Below are 19,927 nucleotides of genomic sequence, written 5' to 3'. Positions count from 1 at the left end.
CACTTAGTATAAACAGAAAATGAATCAGGACCTTGTGTCTGTAGGACTCAGCTATTCATTGCGTTAATCAGCTGTGCAATTTGGGAACCTCAAGCCTTTTCAAAAGGCTCTCACTTTCTCATTGCTTTTTGGTCACATGGCTGTTTGAAAATATTTTCTTTAAATCAAATTTCCATGGCATTTTGGTGAAGGAAAGCAACTGTTCCACTTTAAATAAGGCATGTAATCTATTGTGTCTAATGCGTAGCAAAGATAGCTCCTACAAGAATGATATCCCGCACATTGAATAATGTAGTCCATGGTGCAAAAGAAAGGAAATGTGATAGTCTTTTGGCTGGAAGTATGATGTAAGATTTTAACTGTTCTTCGTTTTTTTCCAAGTAATTATAATACAGCAAAGTTCAGCATTGGCTAAATTAGCACCTAGTAATAGTTTGCACTGAAATTGGCTGGAATGAGTAAACTTCGGTCAATCTACAATAGCAGCCAGAGAGTTCTTTACTTGTGCTAACAATTTTGGTTTTGTGGCAAATGAATCAGAAACAATTAAAGAGCTTCTTTTCTCTGTAAGTGTCTCTCCCCTAAAATGAATGTTCTGATCTGGCCATTTAAGTGTATAAGAGGACTTTTGTTGATGAATGTTATAAATTATTTGAAATGGTTGAAGGTTTTGTCTTTAGGTTAATGCCCAGATTTCAGGTTTGTAAATAGATAATTTTGAATAATTTGTCATTTGTATGTTCTTTTAGTTGAATCAAATTAAACAGATGGAAGAAGTTAAGATATCAAAGAAGAGTAAAGTTGGAATCCTACCATTTGTTAGTGGGTTTGAAGAATTTGCAGAACTAGCAGAGTCCATCTTCAAAAATGCTGAACGTAGGGGGGACCTCGACAAGGCTTACACCAAACTAATTCGGGCTGTTTACAACAATGGTGAGAGGCTGTTAAAAAGTGAACTGAATGCAATGATTTGGTATCTGTATTTGTGATAGCTTTTTTTTACATAATTTATGATATATTCCATTCTCAGTGGAAAAAGTTGCTAATGAAAGTCAGAAGACACCAAGAGATGTTGTGATGATGGAAAACTTTCACCACATTTTTTCAACGCTCTCTCGTCTGAAAATTGCATGCCTTGAAATGGAAAGGAGAGAAGCCAAACAGAAATATACAGAGCATTTGCAATTTTATGTGATATACTCCCTGGGACAACCTCTTGAGAAACTTAATGTGAGTTGTTTTATTCCACTCTCATACAAAGCTTCATGTTTGCCCTTACTCTCAAGTTGCTAAGAATTCTTCTTGAGATCATGAGATTATTGGAGAACAAAAGAAGGAATGTTGTTCGAACATTAATCTTGGACTGATCCAATCCTATTTAATAACCTACATTGAATTTTTTTTCTATTCTGTGTGGCACATTTTAAAAGGAATACTGAAAATGTCAATTGTATGGGATTTTCAGTCTTGAGGAATGTGCACTATCTCTTGGGTTATGAAAAAGTTTGCTATATAGTGGAAAATTAATCATTAATTCAGGAGCATTAGCAAACTATTGCTAACTCCAAATGTGGAAATAACAGTATTAACTTATGTTAACAAAAATATGTTCACAAAGTTACAATAACTATATTAAGTGGTATGTGTTGGTCGAAATCAAATCCTATACTTTTTTTAAAAATGTAATGACAAAATTACTATAAACCATTACATTGTTTTTATTTGGAGAGCAATATTTGAAATAATGTACAATTGATTTTTAAAGAAAATCCGTGTGTTCATTACACAAAGCAGTTTCAATTTCTAACATTGTTGCAATGGCACAGCTATTCAAATCAGGTAAGGACGTAAATAACAACACAAAACATTTTTTTGAAGTAATTTTACAAAATTCTGTTGCTCAAAATGATGTAAGAAACTGAAGTTTGATTTTTTAATTTTGTATTTGTGCAGTTTTCATAATATTGGAATATTTATTAAATTTACAATCGCTGGAAAACAGTCTAAAATACAAAAACAGTTTTTATGTAGAAGTGTTTGAAATCTTGCTGGGATCAAAATAAATTATTGAAAATCAATTTTATTTTTATAAGCAAATTCTAGGTGAGCAAATCACAACTAAAATACGAGCCCAGAAAACACAAATTGGTTACCAGCCTAATGATAGTGCTACAGTTTGTTGTAGTGTATTTCCCGAAATTGTATTTGCTGTAAGTTAAGTTTGTCATGGCAAATTTTCATGGATCATTAAGTGAACTAAGACGTTGCTTTGATGTCGCCATTAACTATTTTCTTGTGAATACAGCATTTCTTTGAGGGAATTGAAGCTCGTGTGGCACAGGGCATCAGGGAAGAGGAAGTGAGCTATCAGCTAGCATTCAACAAGCAAGAGCTACGAAAAGTCATTAAAGAATATCCTGGAAAGGAAGTGAAAAAAGGACTGGACAACCTGTACAAAAAAGTGGACAAGCATCTCTGTGAGGAAGAAAACTTGCTGCAGGTGAGTATCCATTGAATATGTAAAGTTAATTCTGCTTCAACTTGTGCTTTTTAAAAAAAAATGTATTCCCTGGAAGTGGGCTTTGCTGAGCTACTTTCCTGAATCTCTTTCTCATCCATACAATGAAGGTACTTGTATAATATTTTTAGATAGGAATCTGAAGACTTTGATCTGGTGGCAAGTAGCAATATGTTTTCAAGTGAGATGTTCTGAGGAAGGGTCATTGGACCTGAAACTTTAACTTTGATTTCTCTGCACCAAAGCTGCCAGCCCTGCTGAGCCTTTCCAGCAACTTCTGTTTTTGTTTCAGAAGTTTTAAAGGTTCTGTTGCCTACTGAAGAAGAATGGGCTGATCTGTTTGTGGTCCATATTGGAACCAATGGCATAAGGAGAATGAGAAAAGAGTTCCCTCTGATTGAGTTTAAACATTGAGGGTTCAAATTAATAAGATTCTCAAATATAATGTCTGATTTACTATCCAAGCCAAAGAATTTGGAAATGGATAAACATTTTTGTTAATGATATTTATTTTTCTTTGAAGGTTATGTGGCATTCCATGCAGGATGAGTTCATTCGTCAGTACAAGCACTTTGAGGGTCTGATAGCTCGTTGTTATCCTGGCTCTGGAATTACTATGGAATTCACCATCCAGGACATTCTAGAGTATTTCTCAAGTATTGCACAGTCGCATTAATAACTAATATTGTCTGAAAAGTAACGAGGTGTCAAGCACCATTTTCACATTCTTTGCTGAAGCCTGTAATAGCTCTTCATGGAAATAATTGACATCTAATGCTGGCATAATATTATTTGTATATTTAAAAAATAGATACTTAGGCCAAAGCTGAAAAGCTCTTTTTTCTGACACTGTCTGTTAACTAATTTACATGCACATCTAACAATATGTTCAATTAGGGTTGCAAATACACAATTCCATGATATATTACTTCATGTGATGAAAAGTTTCAGTTTTGGAAAGTTTTAATGTGTAACACCTGGAATTTTGTATTTCTAGCTATATGGATTGATAATTTATTTTAAAAATACCACCCTTGACTCTATCTTAAAATGAGCATCTTGTGTTAGAAATCACAATTTCTGAGTAATGGGAGATTTGAGACTGTTAATTGTTTTCTAGTAGAGCTTTGTGAAAAGCTTCACAAATTTTGAAAAATTACTAAGCCTTACTTGAAGTATTGCCAAATGAAGTTGTATTTTAAGAAAGCTGGTTCTTCTATCAATGCATCTCATAACAATTTCTTTCAGGAAAATGGTTACTATATTCCAGAATAATACAAAAATCTCTGCTGATCTAGTTAAAATTCAGAATATATGCTAATATGCTGAAAATTGCTTAATTCAGCCTATCACAATTGCACTTGTGTTATTTACACTGGATTACACTTGTGCAAGTGCCATGGAATAATTACAATTATTGGATCATTTGTGTTTTTATTATGGTAAAACCACTTTGAAATATCAATACTTTGGATCATAACCAAGATTGTTAAAGTTATTTTTCATACATCTTGGTCATTGAATCAGTCAAGAACTGCAACACCCACAACTTTCACTGATTTTTAAAAAAATACTTTATAAATAATAATTTCATTGGTTGCAATCATTCAGACTAATGGGCTTCAATAACAATTTTAGTTGGGAGATTGTGACCTTTCCTCTCATTCAGTCACAGTCTCTTCATTAATTATTTGAGGCAATTAGATTTTTAATATCTTCCATTGAAATTATACAAACTGCATTACTTCCATTCCTGAATCAACTTTAATATCAGGCAGTACTTTAGTATCCATTGACCTGATTCAGAAGGTTATAAGGGATTTTTAAAAAAATACAAACCTGATGGACCAATTCATTCTGTTCTTTTTGATATTTCTGTGAACCCAGTAATGACTATAATAATGCCATGAGGAGCACTGATCAGGCATTTCCATAAAATGGCCATTTTGTGAACCAAACTGAACCAGAACTTTAAAGTGCTTCTCTTTGGTTTTTTCACTTTTTTTTAAGTCACTGAAAAATCAACCCAAATTACACAAAATAATTCAACCTAATATCCAGCATATATTGTAAAACAAGTGTTAACATGCCAATTTACTCTCTATTCTAGTGCCTGAGGAAACAAAAACAGAATTAATGTACACCAGTTCAGTGTAAATTGAGCATTTAGAACATAACGGCAAACAGAAGCAAACTTTAATGAAGTACTCGAGAGTGAGAGAGATGTCATTAGTGAATTGTTTAATTAGAAATACATAAACATATTTTTAACTACTTATTGAACCTTCAGTAAATATAATTCAACTAGTAAATTTAGGATACAGAATGAAAATAGAATGGCAGAGAATTAAGGCTCTTCAGAAAACTTTTAATTTTGTTTATCTGGCTCCCAGCAATTTAAGTTGACTGTGATATTTAGTTTCCAATTCAATGCAAACTTCTCTAGAAAATCAATTATTTAACACTAGCAACACAGCATGGATGTTCTTGCACATAAATGTACAAGTTGCCGAACTTGAGTTTTGATATTCCCAAAATAGAAAAATAACGAAAACTCATCTTGGCTGGTATTTATCTCGTGTTTGGGCTATTTCATTATGATGTAACATATGCATTAATTATTTAGAAACACTAATCATGACTGTTCAAAAAAGTTCTGATGCATTATTGTGAAAGAGTGAATTAGGTTTTGAAACGCGTACAAGCAAACTACAGTAATATATAACTGTTAAAACTGCACTGAAAATGGAGTTCTTTGGTCATAACAAATAAGTGATAATTCTTGCATCAGAAATGAATCAGGTTTTCAGTCTTTATAATAAAATGCGGAGCTCCCTTCTTAGTGCAGAAATTATGACAAACTTGTTGAATTTTCTTTAAATATCATATTCTTTGCTGGGGGGAGGGGGTGCTAACACATGAAAGGAAGATATTTCAGTACAGGATGTGAATGAATCCTGATGATCTATAATTATTACTGATGCATTAACTTAAATAACTTGATATGCATTTTGTATGCAGGTAACATCTTTTGTTTTACAGGCATTTGAATGATATTTCATGGTTATTAACTGTTAGTAAAAAGGTTCATATATTTAATGGGATTCCAACCTATATACTAATGTAATAGCACCATATACTTCTCAAAATTTCCATGTCATTTGCATTCTGTCAATAAAAGATGTGTCAGGCTATTTATATTCACCTAAGATGTCTACAGTGCTGTCACTGCAAGTACCTACTGATAAAGCTGATAATTCTAAAGGTATTAAACACCTTTTAAATTTTGTATTACTATTAATTTTGGAAAATTACTGTCAATCAAAATCCTTGTTTGAGCTAGGGATCAATATAATAACCTACATGACCAACCCACTTGGATCCTGTTTCAATGCCAATAAATACGATCTATTATTTATTTTGTAAACAATAACATTCTGATGGTCTCATTGTATTGTTGCATTTAAAACACTACCAATAAAGTAAATTACATACTTGTGTTTTATTTTCTACCCTATGCTTTATTCCATAGTTCCCAATACAATACCAATGCACAAGAAATAGAAAATTTGGAAATATTCAGTGGAGCAACTATGGAAAGAGCAAACATTAAGTTTTCAGAAACAGCTTCTTGTTGGTGCTGAAATATCCAATTATCTGTCTTAATAATATACATATTAACTGATCATGAATTTTTTCATAATTTGCTGCTTGTTTGATTTGTAGCTTATTGATTTTTGTTTGGACATGTTTCTTTATTTACAAATGCATGCTAGTGTTTTGAGGTTTGTTGTGCTAACAGTATTGGACAATTGTGGATAATTAATAGCATTGAAGCACATCAAATCCTATATTGACCCTGGATACTTTTCAGTGACCTGTGCAATAGAGGATCTGGTCTTGAGTTCTGTTACATTTTTATATTGTTAAGATGGTTAAAATTTGGCAGCAAACCAACTATATAAATAAAGTGATGCTCACTGGAAATTATTTTTGGCTCCACTTCTGATGAAATCAGAAAGATCACTTGTGTTTTAGTGTGCCATGCTTTGTGCATGTGCAGTTTATTTTGGTCAAGTTGCTTCACTGCCAGAGAACTTGCCTGCATTATGAACAAGGAGAAGTTTTAAACAGCTGAGGGAGAGGTTGAATTTAAAAAAGAAGGAAGTCAGTTCATCTGCCCTCATTCCAAGGTCATAACTATTTGTGGTTATACCATCCAGAATGGTAACAAATTGAGAACCCTCACCTCAGTCATACAGTGACCACAAGAGCAGAAGACCTCCAAGAGCAGGTCAGAAGCTTGGAAGACAGCAGTAAGTAACTTGCTTCCTGACTCTCTCTCTAAAGCCTGTCCACAATCTACAAAGCACAAGTCAGGAGTGTGATGGAATACTCCCCATCTGCCTGGATGAGTGCAGCTCCAACAACATTTAAGAAGTTTGACACCATCCAAAACAAAGCAGCCCACTTTGGCACTATATCCACAAACATCCACTCACTCCACTACCTTTGCAGATGGGTCTACCATCAGTGTGTACACCATCTACAAGATGCACTACAGAATTTCACCAAGGCTGTTTGACAGCACATTCAAACCCACAACCACTTCCTTTGAGAAGGACATGGACAGCAGATACATAGGAACACCATTACCCTGCAAGTTTCCTTTGAAGCCACTCGCTACTCTTATTTAGAATTATCACTGTTAACCGTCGCTGGGTCAAAATCCTGGAATTCCTTTCTTAAGGGCATCGTGGATCACCCTGCAGCATATGGACTGCAGTAATTCAAGAAGACAACTCACCAACACCATCTCAAGGACAACTAGGGACTGACATTTGTTGATTTCAAAAATATACTTTACCCATAGAAACCTTTGGCATTATCAACTGTACAGGTACCATTCAGATATATACTGTCTTTACATTCAGAGAGCAGATTGAGTCATTGATATTTACAATTCTGTATGTTAACCATCTAGCCTCTAGGCATTTAGATGAGGTGTCAGCTGAGCACAATTACTAAATGGGCCCCTGCTATTCTTTGGCACAAGGACCTTACACAGTGGTCTTTCCCTACTGCGCCTTGGCAGCAGCTGCCCAAAGCTTCAGCATGTCCCTCAGTATGTAGCTGGATCAACCACACATTACCACATTCCATGAATGAATTAAAAATTTCTCTTTACTGGGTGTAGCTGGAGTGCAAACTTGCCTAAGTACAAGTGACTGTGGGTATCATCTCCCATTTTCATGCGGATGTGATTGATCTGTTCTTGGAAATGGAGCAAAGGTAATAGCATCCCCAGACTCCGAGAAGCCTATTGAGGTCAAGCAGACCAAACAGCTATAGGAGAAACTACCTGGCATTATCTGACCATGGTCACAAGGTTCATGGCCAGATAAACTCAAGCAGCGGTGGCTCAGGTGGCAGCACAAATAGAAGACCCTCAGGTGATTATTTGAAACTTTTTTTGGGGTATCTGTGAAGATCCCAAGGAGGCAATGAATACAGCTTCATTGATAGCAGCCCAACAATCTGACTGAGGAAACACAACTCACATTGAAGCTGAGGCAGAAGCAGTCTCAATGTTACTGTATTAAAAATAATGATCTCATCACAGACCTGCAAACAAGTGGACAGTGATCTACCAGGAGGTGATGACACCGAGGTACCGTGGACAGATGTTGGAACTCACTCACTAACTTCTGATGGCTGTCAAGCCAGTATATGCAAAATCCCAAGCCTGCATCAGCCAACGTTTTTACTGGCCATACCACCTCAAGGTTATAGCTTCTCTCTCAATGTGAGCAAAACTAAAGAACTGATCATTGACTTCAGAAAGAAGGGAGGAGAATACACACCCATCTACATCAATGGAGCTGAGTTTGAGAGAGCAGAGAGTGTCCAAGTTCCTAGGAGTGACAATAACCAACAACCTGTCCTGGACTTTCCACATAGATACAATGGTCAGGGAAGCACAACGCCTCTTCTTCAGGCAGCTCAGGAAATTTGGCATGTCCATAAGGACCCTCACCAACTTCTACAGATACACCATTGAAAGTATACTGTCCAGGTGCATAACATCCTTTCTGGCAACTGCTCTGTCCAGGACCATAAAAAAACTACAGAAAGTTGTGTGCACAGCCCAGACCGTCACAGAAGCCAACCTTCTATCCATGGTCTCCATTTACATGGCTCATTGTTGCGGTAAAGCTGCCAACATCAAAGATCCATTTTACCCCAGTAATACTCTCCTACAACCTCTTCCATCAGGCAAAAGATACAGAAGCTTGAACATGCACCAGCAAGTTCAAGAACAGCTTCTTTCTGGCTGTTACTAGACTGATGAATGGACTCTTTAGCAAGATCAGCATTATTTGAAGTTAATGTTGATCTCGCCTAGTGCACACCCTGCGTAATGTAACCTGAATGCCTCTAAGTATTTTTTCCACTCTATGATCTGTGTGTCCTTGCTTACTATGATCTGCCTGTACTGCTCATAAGCAAAGCATTTCACTATACTTAGGTACATGTGACAATAAAATCAAATCTGTATGCCCTCTGTACTCTGCCTGTTAATATGTTTGTCTAAATATCTCTTAAACTTGGCTTTCTTAAGTATTCCTGCCTTCCCTGGCAGCACATTCTAGGCACCTGCCATCCTCTTTGTGAAAGAATACTTTCCTTACACAGCTCCATTAAACTTTCCCCCTCACAGCTTAAACCCGTGCCCCCTAGATGTTTCCACCCTGGGAAAAAAAGACAATTATCCAGTATATCCATGCCTCAAATTAGTAACCTGGTCAAGTAACCACTCGTTACCACAAAACCATAAGAAATATGAACGGGAGTAGATCATCTTGTGCCTACCAATTCAATAGGATCATGGCTGATCTGACATTCCTTGTGTCCACTTTCCTGCCTTTTCCCTGTAAGTCTTGATTTCCCAATTGATCAAGAATCTATTTCAGCCATAAATATACACCAGGACTCTGCTCAACAGCTCTCTGGGGCAAGGAGCTCCAAAGACACTCAACCCTCTGAGAGATGTCTTCCTTGTCTCATTCTTAAATTGGCAGTCCCTTATTCTGGAATTACGCCCTCTGGTCTGAGACAGTGCCACGGGGGAAATATTTCTCAGCATTTACTCTGTCAAGCCCCTTAAAAATCCTATATGTTTCAATGAGATCACCTCTCATTCTTCTAAATTCCAATGAATAGGGTCCCAACCTGTTTAGCCTTTGCCCTTAAGACAATGCCTCCACACCAGGGATCATCCGAGTTGATATGACATGGTAGTGAACCCTTCCATTAATTAAACCAAACACCCAAAAAGCTCACCTCGCCTCGTAATCTGTTAAAATATGAGTGACAGAGAACTCCCAAGTTCCACTATTTAAAGAAAATAATATCAATTTATTTGTTAACTCTAAAGGTGAACATTAAACAACTATTCACAGCTCTCCGCTCCCCTTTCTCTTAACTGCTTATTACCTGCCTTCAACTTTTCACACAGAGGGTGGTACGTGTGTGGAATGAGCTGCCAGATGATGAGGTGGAGGCTGGTAAAATTGCAACATTTAAGAGGCATTTGGATGGGTATATGAATAGGAAGGGTTTGGAGGGATATGGGCAGGGTGCTGGCAGGTGGGACTAGAATGGGTTGGGATATCTGGTCGGCGTGGACAGGTTGGACCAAAGGGTCTGTTTCCATGCTGTACATCTCTATGACTCAATGAATTCTATAACAATATACTGCTTCAATAAAACACTTATTAAAAATTACATCAACTTAATTTCAAAACCATACAGCGGTTGTTGTCTACGGTGGCTTTCTTCTTCTGGCTGAGGATCTCCCTGGGTCATCTTCTTTCTTTTTACAGCAAATATGTTACATATGAAAAGGTATCTATGATAGAGAGTGTTTCCTAATCTCTTGGATCTCTCTCAATGGCAGTTGCTCTATCTGATTTTCAAAATATATGCCTTTTTATATTTTTATATATCAAAGGGCAAGACTGCTTTTTTTTACTGTAAGACAGCAGTGCTAACCACTGAGCCACCATGTCACTGCGACACTTCTGTTTATTTTTTTCTCTTTATTTCTTTTTTCTTTTTTTCCCCCACACTACTGCCTAACTGCGGTAGTGCTTATTTTCCCCAGCACCCATGGTGTGTGTGTGCAGGTGTGAGACACAGTGAGAGACACAAAGTGCACAAATCTTTATTTAATTTCCACCACCAGGAAAAATAGGAAAACACCCGAGTGGCCAGTGACAAGCAGTGCCCTTCACATCAAAGAGAGCAATGCTGTGTGATCAAACAGTGAAGGGGAGGGCAGGGACTAAATCAAAATAGAGTTGGAGGGGGAAATGATGCACTCCACTCCCTGCGGCGCCCACCTCTCCCTGAACACTTGTGACCCCTAGTTTTTCTTAACTCAAAATATTTAATGTTTTGTAATTCTCCCTTCCAAAATGAATAATTTCACATTTTCCCATATTCTATTTCATTTCCAATTGTTTGCACATTTGCATTACTTATCAATATCATGTGAACTGTTTATATCTCTTGCAATTTGACCTGCCGCCTTTTTGTGTCATCTTTGACAACAGTACTTCCTTGCTCCATTAATATGTATGGTAAGCAGTTGCAGTCCCAGCACTAATCACTGTGGAACCTGACTGAATCTGAAAAAGAACTCCTTATGCCCACTCACTGTTTCCTGCCCATTAGCCAATTCTCTATCCATGCCAATATACAACCTCTATATACCACCATGGGCTCTTATGACTTGACCTTTTGTTAAAGTATCCGGTTGAATGTCCTCTGAGAGCTCAAATAAAACACAGCTACAGGTTCCCCTTATCCTCACTGAGACATTGTTGAAAAAGTCTAATAAATTCGTCAGACACAATTTCCCTTTCATGAAACCAAGCTGACTCTGCTTGATTACTGATTTTCCAAACATGTCATTACGCCTTTAATAACTAATTTCAAAAGTAGATGTTAGGCGAATCGGCCTAGCACTACCACTAGGTATTATTCTCCATGACTATGCTGAATGGTAGTGCCTCAAAGAGGTGAAAATGTGTTGCTGGAAAAGCGCAGCAGGTCAGGCAGCATCCAAGGAGCAGGAGAATCGACATTTCGGGCATGAGCCCTTCTTCAGGAATGGGGCCTCAAAGACAATAACCAACCACTCCAGCAACTGCGTGCCACACCCACTGGGTGGCACTGTAATTCCCTGGCCCTGCTCAGTGTGTTTTGGAAGAGGGGGTGTCACTCCCCTTGGCCCTGCTGGGTAAGTGTCTGGATGCCATTCCCCTTAGCCCCACCAGGAGCAGTGTCTGGGTATTACTCCCCCGGCCCCACTGGGGGCAGTGTCTGGGTGTCGTTCCCCTTGGCCCCGCTGGGGGCAGTGTCTGGGTGTCGTTTCACTTGGCCCCACTGGGGGCAGTGTCTGGGTGCCATTCCCCTTGGCCCCGCTGGGGGCAGTGTCTGGGTGCCATTCCCCTTGGCCCTGCTGGGGGCAGTGTCTGGGTGCTGTTCCCCCTTGGCCCCGCTGGGGGCAGTGTCTGGGTGCTGTTCCCCCTTGGCCCCGCTGGGGGCAGTGTCTGGGTGCTGTTCCCCTTGGTCCCGCTGGGGGCAGTGTCTGGGTGCTGTTTCCCTTGGCCCCGCTGGGGGCAGTGTCTGGGAGTTGTTTCACTTGGTCCCGCTGGGGGCAGTGTCTGGGTGCTGTTCCCCTTGGTCCCGCTGGGGGCAGTGTCTGGGTGCTGTTCCCCCTTGGCCCCGCTGGGGGCAGTGTCTGGGTGCTGTTTCCCTTGGCCCCGCTCGGGGCAGTGTCTGGGAGTTGTTTCACTTGGCCCCGCTGGGGGCAGTGTCTGGGTGCTGTTTCCCTTGGCCCCGCTGGGGGCAGTGTCTGGGTGCTGTTTCCCTTGGCCCCGCTCGGGGCAGTGTCTGGGAGTTGTTTCACTTGGCCCCGCTGGGGGCAGTGTCTGGGTGCTGTTTCCCTTGGCCCCGCTGTGGTCAGTGTCTGGGTGTTGTTTCACTTGGCCCCGCTGGGGGCAGTGTCTGGGTGCTGTTCCCCTGGACTCCGTTGAGTGGCGGTGTGGGGAGGCTCGGTCATTGTAGAAGGGGTGCGCGCCATTTTCAAACGTCTTGCCGCGAGAGGTTCGGGTTCCGGCGGAGCTGCTTGGAGACGAGCGGTGGGGCCGGCGAGCTGACGGTAAGGAGACGGGAACGGTGTGGATTGGCGAAGCGGGAGGTGCTGGAAATAGTCAGGGCCGATTCGGAAAGGCCAGGAGCGGCGGAGGCTCCGCGGTCGGTGTGGTCCGGTCCGGGCTGGGGATGGGGAAGACGTCGCTTGGCCTTCCGGGCTCAGGCCAGGGCAGGCCTTTAATTAAAGGGCAGAGCTTTTGGCCGGTAGAAATTGAAAGGTCGAAAACCGGCACTCAGCGCTGTTTGCGCATGCGTATGACTGGCTCTTAGGCACCATCATTGAGTGACAGCAGCAATATTGTTTAATTGTTAACATGCAGCAGGAATATTTACATTGTTGGCAATTGGCAACAATATCAATAACCTTCCCGTTGTCTTTTCTTTTATTCTCTGTTTAGTGTCTTGCTGAAACTAATACACTGTTCATTGCTGCAGCAAAGTAAACAAACCCTGAACCCAGCTTTTCCTCCCTCTCCCAGTTGTTTGCTCCACCACCGGTTTATCCTGAGCCCTATTCCAGAGCTTGAACAAAATGTTCAAGGCAAACTGAGGCTGCCGTGAGCTCTGGTGATATAAGCAATATAAGGAGCAGCAGGCCTTTTCATTCATACAGAGCCCACTCTGCTATTCAGGAAGATCATTGCTGATTTGACTGTGGCTTGCACTGCAAGACTATCTGCAGTGCCCCAGGTATGTTCTTCATTTCCTTTGCAATAACAGGTGAACATTCTATTTACCAACTTAATCATGTGCTACACTTCCATGTTAACATTTTGAAATTACAGACCCTTCAGTCCAACTCATCCATGCAACCAGATCTGGTGCCATTTGGCAGCATGTGGCTTATATTCCTCTAAGCCTTTCCTATTCATATACCCATCCACCTGCCTTTTAAATGTTATTGTACACTTTCTCTGGCAGCTCATTCCATACATGCACCACCCTCTGCATGAAAAAGTTGCCCTTAGGTCCCTTATAAATATTTCCCCTCTCTCCCTAAAGCCACGCCCTATGGTCTGGCCACCCCCAGAAGATCTTGTCGATTTACCCTATCCATGCCCTTCATGATTTTATAAACATCAATAAGGCCAACCATTAGCCTCCAACGCTCCAGGGAAAACAGCCCCAGCCTATTCAACTTCTCCCTAAAGCTCAAATCCTCCAACCCTGGCAACATCCTTGTAAATCCTTTCTGAACCCTGTTTCACAACATCCTTCTTATAGAAGGGAGAATTGTAGGAGTATTCCAAAAGTGGCCTAACTAATATCCTGTACAGTCACTACACGACTTCCCAACTCCTGTACTCTATGCTCAGTCCAATAAAGTCAAGTATACCAAACACTTTATTCACTACCCTATCTACTTATGACTCCATTTTCAAGGAACCATGAACCTGCACTCCATGATCTCTTTGTTCAGCAACAATCCCTCAGGACCTGCCCATTAAGTGTATAAGTCCTGTCCTGATTTGCCTTTCCAAAATGCAGCACCTCACATTTCTCTAAATTAAACTCCATCTGCCACTCAGTCCATTGGCCCATCTGATTAAGATCCTATTGCACCTGGAGGTAACCTTTTTTGCTGTCCACTACACCTCCAATTCTGGTGTTATTGGCAAACTTACTAACTTTACCTCCAATGTTCACATCCAATTAATTTATATAAAGATGAAAAGCATTAGTCACCGGCATCCAGTCTGAAAAGCAGCCCTCCACTACCACCTTCTGTCTTTTACCTTCACGTCAGTTATGTATCCAAATGGCTCGTTATCCCGGTCCTTCTATTCCACATTATCTAATCTTGCTAAGCAATCTACCATGAGAAACCATGTCAAATGTCTTACTAAAGTTCATGTAGACCACACCCACCACTCTTCCCTCATCAATCCCCTTCATTATTTCTTTTAAAAAACTCAAACGAGTTTCTTGTTGGGCCAAATGGCCTGTTTCCACACTATAATGCTCCTATTGTATTCTAAGTGATTTGAAAGTTCTAAGATTTTGACCTATTGACACTGAAGGAACAGTGACATAGTTCCAACTCAAACCGGTGAATGGTTCGGAGGGAAACCTTCAGGCAGTACCATTGGCAGGTACTCAGTTAAGAATTTTGGTGAATTTCTGAAGTGCATATGATAGATGGTACACACTGCTGCTACTTCAGTGTTGGTGGTAGATGGAATGTTTGTCGATGTGGTGCCAGTTAAGTGGGGTGCTTTGTCCTTACGGTGTCAAACTTCTAGAGTGTTGTCGAAGCTGCACTCATTCCAGCATGTGGGAATTATTTCATCACACTCTTAACTTGAACTTTGGGGAGTAAGGAGGTGACTTACTGGCTGCAGAATTCCTAGTCTCTGGCCTGCTGTTTTTGTCTTAATATTCATACGACTAATTTTGTTCAGTTTGGTTTCTAGTCAGTGGTAACTTGCAAGCATGCTGATAGCAGGGGATTTAATGCCATTGAATATGTCATGGGATGATGATTACATTCAATCTTGGAGATGTTCATTTTTTAGCACTTGTGTGGCATGAATGTTATTTGCCATTTATCAGCCCAAACCTGGATATTTTCTGTGTCTTATTACACATGGACATGGACTGCTTCAGTATGAGGAGTCATGAATTTTACTGAACATTGTGCAGTGAACATCCCAACTTCTGATCTTGTGATGGAAGGAAGGTCTTTGAAGAAGCAGCTGAACATAGTTGGGTGTAGGACACTACCAAAAATGTCCTGGAGCTGAGAGGACTGACCTCCAACAACCACAACCATCTTCATTCATGACAGGATGACTCGAACCAACTATAATGAGGTCAGGAGCCAAGTGGTCCTAGTGGAATCTAAACTAAGTTTCAGTGAGCAGGTTATTACTTGAGAGGACTGCCTTACCATCACTTTACTGATAATTGGAGTACATGAGTGGGATCAGATTGGATTTGTCCTGCTTTTTGTATACAAAACATATCTGGGCAATTGCCCACATTGTTGGTTGGATCACAGTGTTTCAGCTATACTGAAATAACTTGACAAGAATCCTGGCAAGTTTTGGAGCACAAGTCTTCAGTGCTATTGCCATAGTGTTGTCAGAGGTCACAGCCTCTGCAGTATCCAGTACCTTTACACCTTTCTTGATATTACGTGGATTGAATTGAATTGGCTGAAAACTGGCATCTATAATGCTGGGGACCTCTAGAGACAAAGGAGATGGATCATCCGTTTGACACTTCTGGCTGAAGATTGTCATGAATGCTTCGACCTTATTGTTTGTGCTCAATGCGCTGGGATCCCAACGGATCTTGAGGATGGAGATGTTTATGGAAACTCCTTCTCCAGTGAGTTGTTTAATTGTCCAAGACTGAATGTGGCAGAACTACCGATCTGATCCACTGTTGCGAATTGCTTCGCTCTGTCTATCATATGTTACTTATGCTATTGTTGTACAAATAGTTGTTTTGTAACTTCAGGTTGACACCTCAGTACGTGCCTCCTAGTGATCATAGATTAATAGCAAAGATGAAGTGGAGAATATGCCAAGCCATGAGGTTGCAGTTTGTGCTGGAGTACAATGCTGCTTATGGTCCAAAGCACCTCAAGGATATCCAATCGAGTTGCCTGATCTGTATGAAGTGTACCGATTTTGCATGGTGGTAGTGCTACAAAATATGAGGGAGGGTATTTTCAATATGAAAATAGAACTTTTCTTCACAAGGATCATGTCAGTCCTACCATACTGCCATTGATAGATGCATCTGCAACATGCGCGTTGGTCATGATGAGGTCAAGTAAGTTATTCCCACCATGTTAGTTCCTTCAGCACCTGCCATGACCCTGATCCAGCAACTATGTCATAGGGACTCTACCCACGTGGGCAGTAGTGGTCTTGACAAGCCACTTTTGATGGTGTTCACTGAAGTCCTCCACACAAATTACGTCCTACATACTTGCCAACCTCTGTCTCCAAGTGATGGTTGACGTGGAGTACTGATTCATTAGCCAAGGAAGGGCAGGGTGTCATAATCAGCAGATTTCTTTGCCTATGTTTGACCTGAAGCCATGAGATTTCATGGGGAGTAGAATCAATGTTAGGCAGTTCCCTCCCAAATGTAAATTACCACAACCATTGAGTCATAGAGTCATAGTTATGTACAACACGAAAACAGTCCCTTCGAACCAACCTGTCCATGCCAACCAGATATCCCAACCCAATCTAATCCCACCTGCCAGCACCTGGCCTATATCCCTCCAAACCCTTCCTATTCATATACCCATCCACATGCCTCTTAAATGTTGCAATTGTACCAGCCTCCACCACTTCCTCTGGCAGCTCATTCCATACACGTACCACCCTCTGCATGAAAAAGCTGCCCCTTAGATCTCTTTTATATCTTTCCCCTCTCACTCTAAACCTATTTCCTCTAGTTCTGGACTCCCCGACCCCAGGGGACAGACTTTGTCTATTTATCCTATATATGCCCCTCATAATTTTATAAGTCTCTATAAGATCACCCCTTAGCCTCCGACCAATGGGACAGGAAATAATCAGAAATGGGGATGCTGTTATCTGGGGCAGTGTGTCTAAGATATGATTCTGTGACTGTGACTATATTGACGTAATAGGTGCTGTGTGACTGAACTGAGATAGCTCTTTCAGTTTTAGCACTTGTCCCAGGTGTTAGGAGAACTCTTCAGACAGTGCTACATTAGCTGTTGTTACTTTCGGTGCCTTAGCTGATCCCAAGTGGCCTGTCTAGTTTCCTTCCTTTGTTGAGGCTTTCTAGATTGATACAACTGATTGGCTTGCTAAGACATTTCAGAGGTCTCTTGAGAGTCAAGCACATCGTTGTTAAAGAGTCTGGAGTTATGTGTAGGTCAGAACAAGGACAACAGCTTTCCTTCCCTAAAGGACATTAATGAACCAGACCGTTTTTACAATAATTGACTATGGATTCATCGTAAAGAGCTATTTAGAAAAAATCTTATTTCAAATTCCACCATCTGTCATGTTGGGATTCAAACCCGGGTTCCCAGAACACTACATGTGTCTCTGGATTACTAGTCTAGTGACATTACCATGAGGCCATTGCCTCTCCATCTCACAGTCCACATCAGATGAAAATCAGTGCAAAGTGAAACCCATTTTCTCATGACACATGCCAGAACCCCACTACTACTTAACGTGACTGTAGATGTTACATGTAAGTGGCAGTATTGTACCACCATCATACTGCAGCACCCAGGGTTATCATATTGGAAATGGATTGTTGAAGTGAGAGGCAGAGTCAAAGATGAAGATAGCAGCTGCACTTTAAGGGTGGATACTATGAGGGGCCAAGGTGGAAAGCCGAAAACCGTGAACAGTCTAGGAGGAAGAGAAACTGTAAGTAGCATTCACCCTGTATTGGAGTGTGGATAAAGTGTGTGTTAACTTTAATGAAGAATAGGACATGGGTGTGAAACACTCAGATGCAAAATGAAGTAGAGATATAGCAGTATTATTTTGAACGAGTGAAGGCAGCACACTGAATGCAAGTTGCAAGGAAAATAATATTAGTACATATCAGGTGAAGAGCACTTTCTACTGGGGGAGTAATGGGCACGGTGTTACATAAGTGATTGTACAAAAGTTATTCTTTCACTAACACTGTAAATGTGTCCAAAGACTCACTTCAATTGATTGCCAGTGTGATAGCACATTAGCCACTTTCTATAATGTGCAGTGTCTCACTCAATACGGGGCACTTTGTATGTTTTAAAATGAAGATTGAGTGATGTTGCCCAATTTCAAGCTGATGTGAAATATGTAGGTAGAACAAACCACCAATGTTTGTTTTGCTTCATTTCTTTACATTTCACATCCAACACAAAGTCATCCACAACTACTACGTTCCTTCTACTTAACCAGATCAGTAAAACACTCCTACAACAGTTTGTAATGGTTAAATGCCAGTTTAAAAGTGGGTGATTCAAATTGAACTCTCTCGATAGTCATTGTCTGCAATAGAAGAAGATGCCATGCCCCCTCTGTTCAACCAGCACAAAACATTAAAACCTAATGGAAGGCAATGTGCATAAGGCACTCCAGCACCTTTAGAAATATCCCAAGTTCATAACAGTAGCAACACAGGCTAATTTTAAAAATAAAAAAAAGTCTGATTCCTCCTCTTCCCAAATCCTTAAGGGAAGAATAGTACAAAGCTGTTTAAAAAATGTTTAGATAAATGAAAGAAAACAACATAGAATAAACAAGTTTATTATTTGCATCCATACAATATCATATTTCAATACAGTAGTTGGAATCTTGACGTGATAATTTAGCTTCTTTTCTGGGAATCATGCGAATCTCTTGAATTCAATGAAGGCAATGCAGAGACAGGAAAAACACATTTAAAATTTGCGATTGAATTTTAATGTTCTCATTTATTTTTAATCAGCCTGATATTGTTGTCCACAGAATTGCAGAGTTTTGTTAGGAATTTCAAAGGTTTACAGCTCTATGAAACTTAGATTAAATAGTACATCTCAAATGATGCAAACGGCTCAACAAAATTTGGTTGTCATACTCATAAAGCCACACCATTACAAAATCTAAACACTGACACACACAATGTTCTGTCACTACTATGTTTATCATCTTTGGGAAGAATTCTACTGGTGTTAACTGTTGGAAATTGGGGTATTTTCAAAATTGAACTCTTCCGGTATTTCTGGTGTAACATGAGACTTCACGTAATGGCTGCTACATCAGCTACTTCTCTTCCCCAGGCACAAACAATTTCTGAAACAAGGATAAAAAGAAAGTTCAAGAAAACTGTTATGAAGGCCACCAGGCCACTACCTGGTGCTCACGTTGTTTAGGGAAAATGGAAGATTTTTGTTTTTAGGAAATTTTATGTTGTCCACTTCCATTGTAAGGTCAAGTGGGCAAATGTTATTTTGCTCATTGGCTTAAAGGATTCAGACGTGATGAATACAACGTAGATTGCTAGCCACAAAAATAGGGTATAATCAACAAATATTCCAAGTTAGAGTGGGTGCCTTGTAATAGAGTAGTCCTTGTCAAACAAGTGTCTCCTTCAGACGTAAGGTGGGCCAGGAGAAGAGGAAGTAGACCCAAGGACTCCTTCAGCTGAAAACGAGAGGGTTGCCTCCACCATTTCAATCTGTTATGGGCTATAAACTTTCTG

At 40.2% G+C, this 19,927-nt stretch overlaps 2 protein-coding genes across 6 annotated transcripts in view; both read left to right on the top strand.

Annotated features, from left to right (window-relative positions):
* Positions 1-6,016, top strand: part of exoc1 (exocyst complex component 1) — a 63,484-nt gene extending 57,468 nt beyond the window's left edge. For both annotated transcript variants that reach the window (XM_060824117.1, XM_060824108.1), the window contains 4 exons: positions 750-933; positions 1,031-1,230; positions 2,306-2,500; positions 3,042-6,016. In XM_060824117.1, the coding sequence (XP_060680100.1) occupies positions 750-933; positions 1,031-1,230; positions 2,306-2,500; positions 3,042-3,194 (732 nt within the window). In that variant the 3' untranslated portion in view covers positions 3,195-6,016. The remainder of the gene's footprint in view (positions 1-749; positions 934-1,030; positions 1,231-2,305; positions 2,501-3,041) is intronic.
* A 6,650-nt stretch (positions 6,017-12,666) lies between these two features.
* cep135 (centrosomal protein 135) overlaps positions 12,667-19,927 on the top strand; it is a 137,223-nt gene continuing 129,962 nt past the window's right edge. For 2 of the 4 annotated variants that reach the window (XM_060830712.1, XM_060830692.1), the window contains exons 1-2: positions 12,692-12,749; positions 13,222-13,432. The gene's annotated coding sequence lies outside the window, so the exon portion shown is untranslated. Of the gene's footprint in view, positions 12,750-13,221; positions 13,433-19,927 lie in introns of all 4 variants that reach the window. The other 2 variants (XM_060830705.1, XM_060830698.1) reach the window with 2 other exon arrangements.

This window comes from Hemiscyllium ocellatum, chromosome 1, assembly GCF_020745735.1.
Source record: "Hemiscyllium ocellatum isolate sHemOce1 chromosome 1, sHemOce1.pat.X.cur, whole genome shotgun sequence".
NCBI lineage: Eukaryota > Metazoa > Chordata > Chondrichthyes > Orectolobiformes > Hemiscylliidae > Hemiscyllium > Hemiscyllium ocellatum.
The sequence above is the reverse complement of the archived record's forward strand: the minus strand, read 5'-3'. Positions and strand labels throughout refer to the sequence as shown.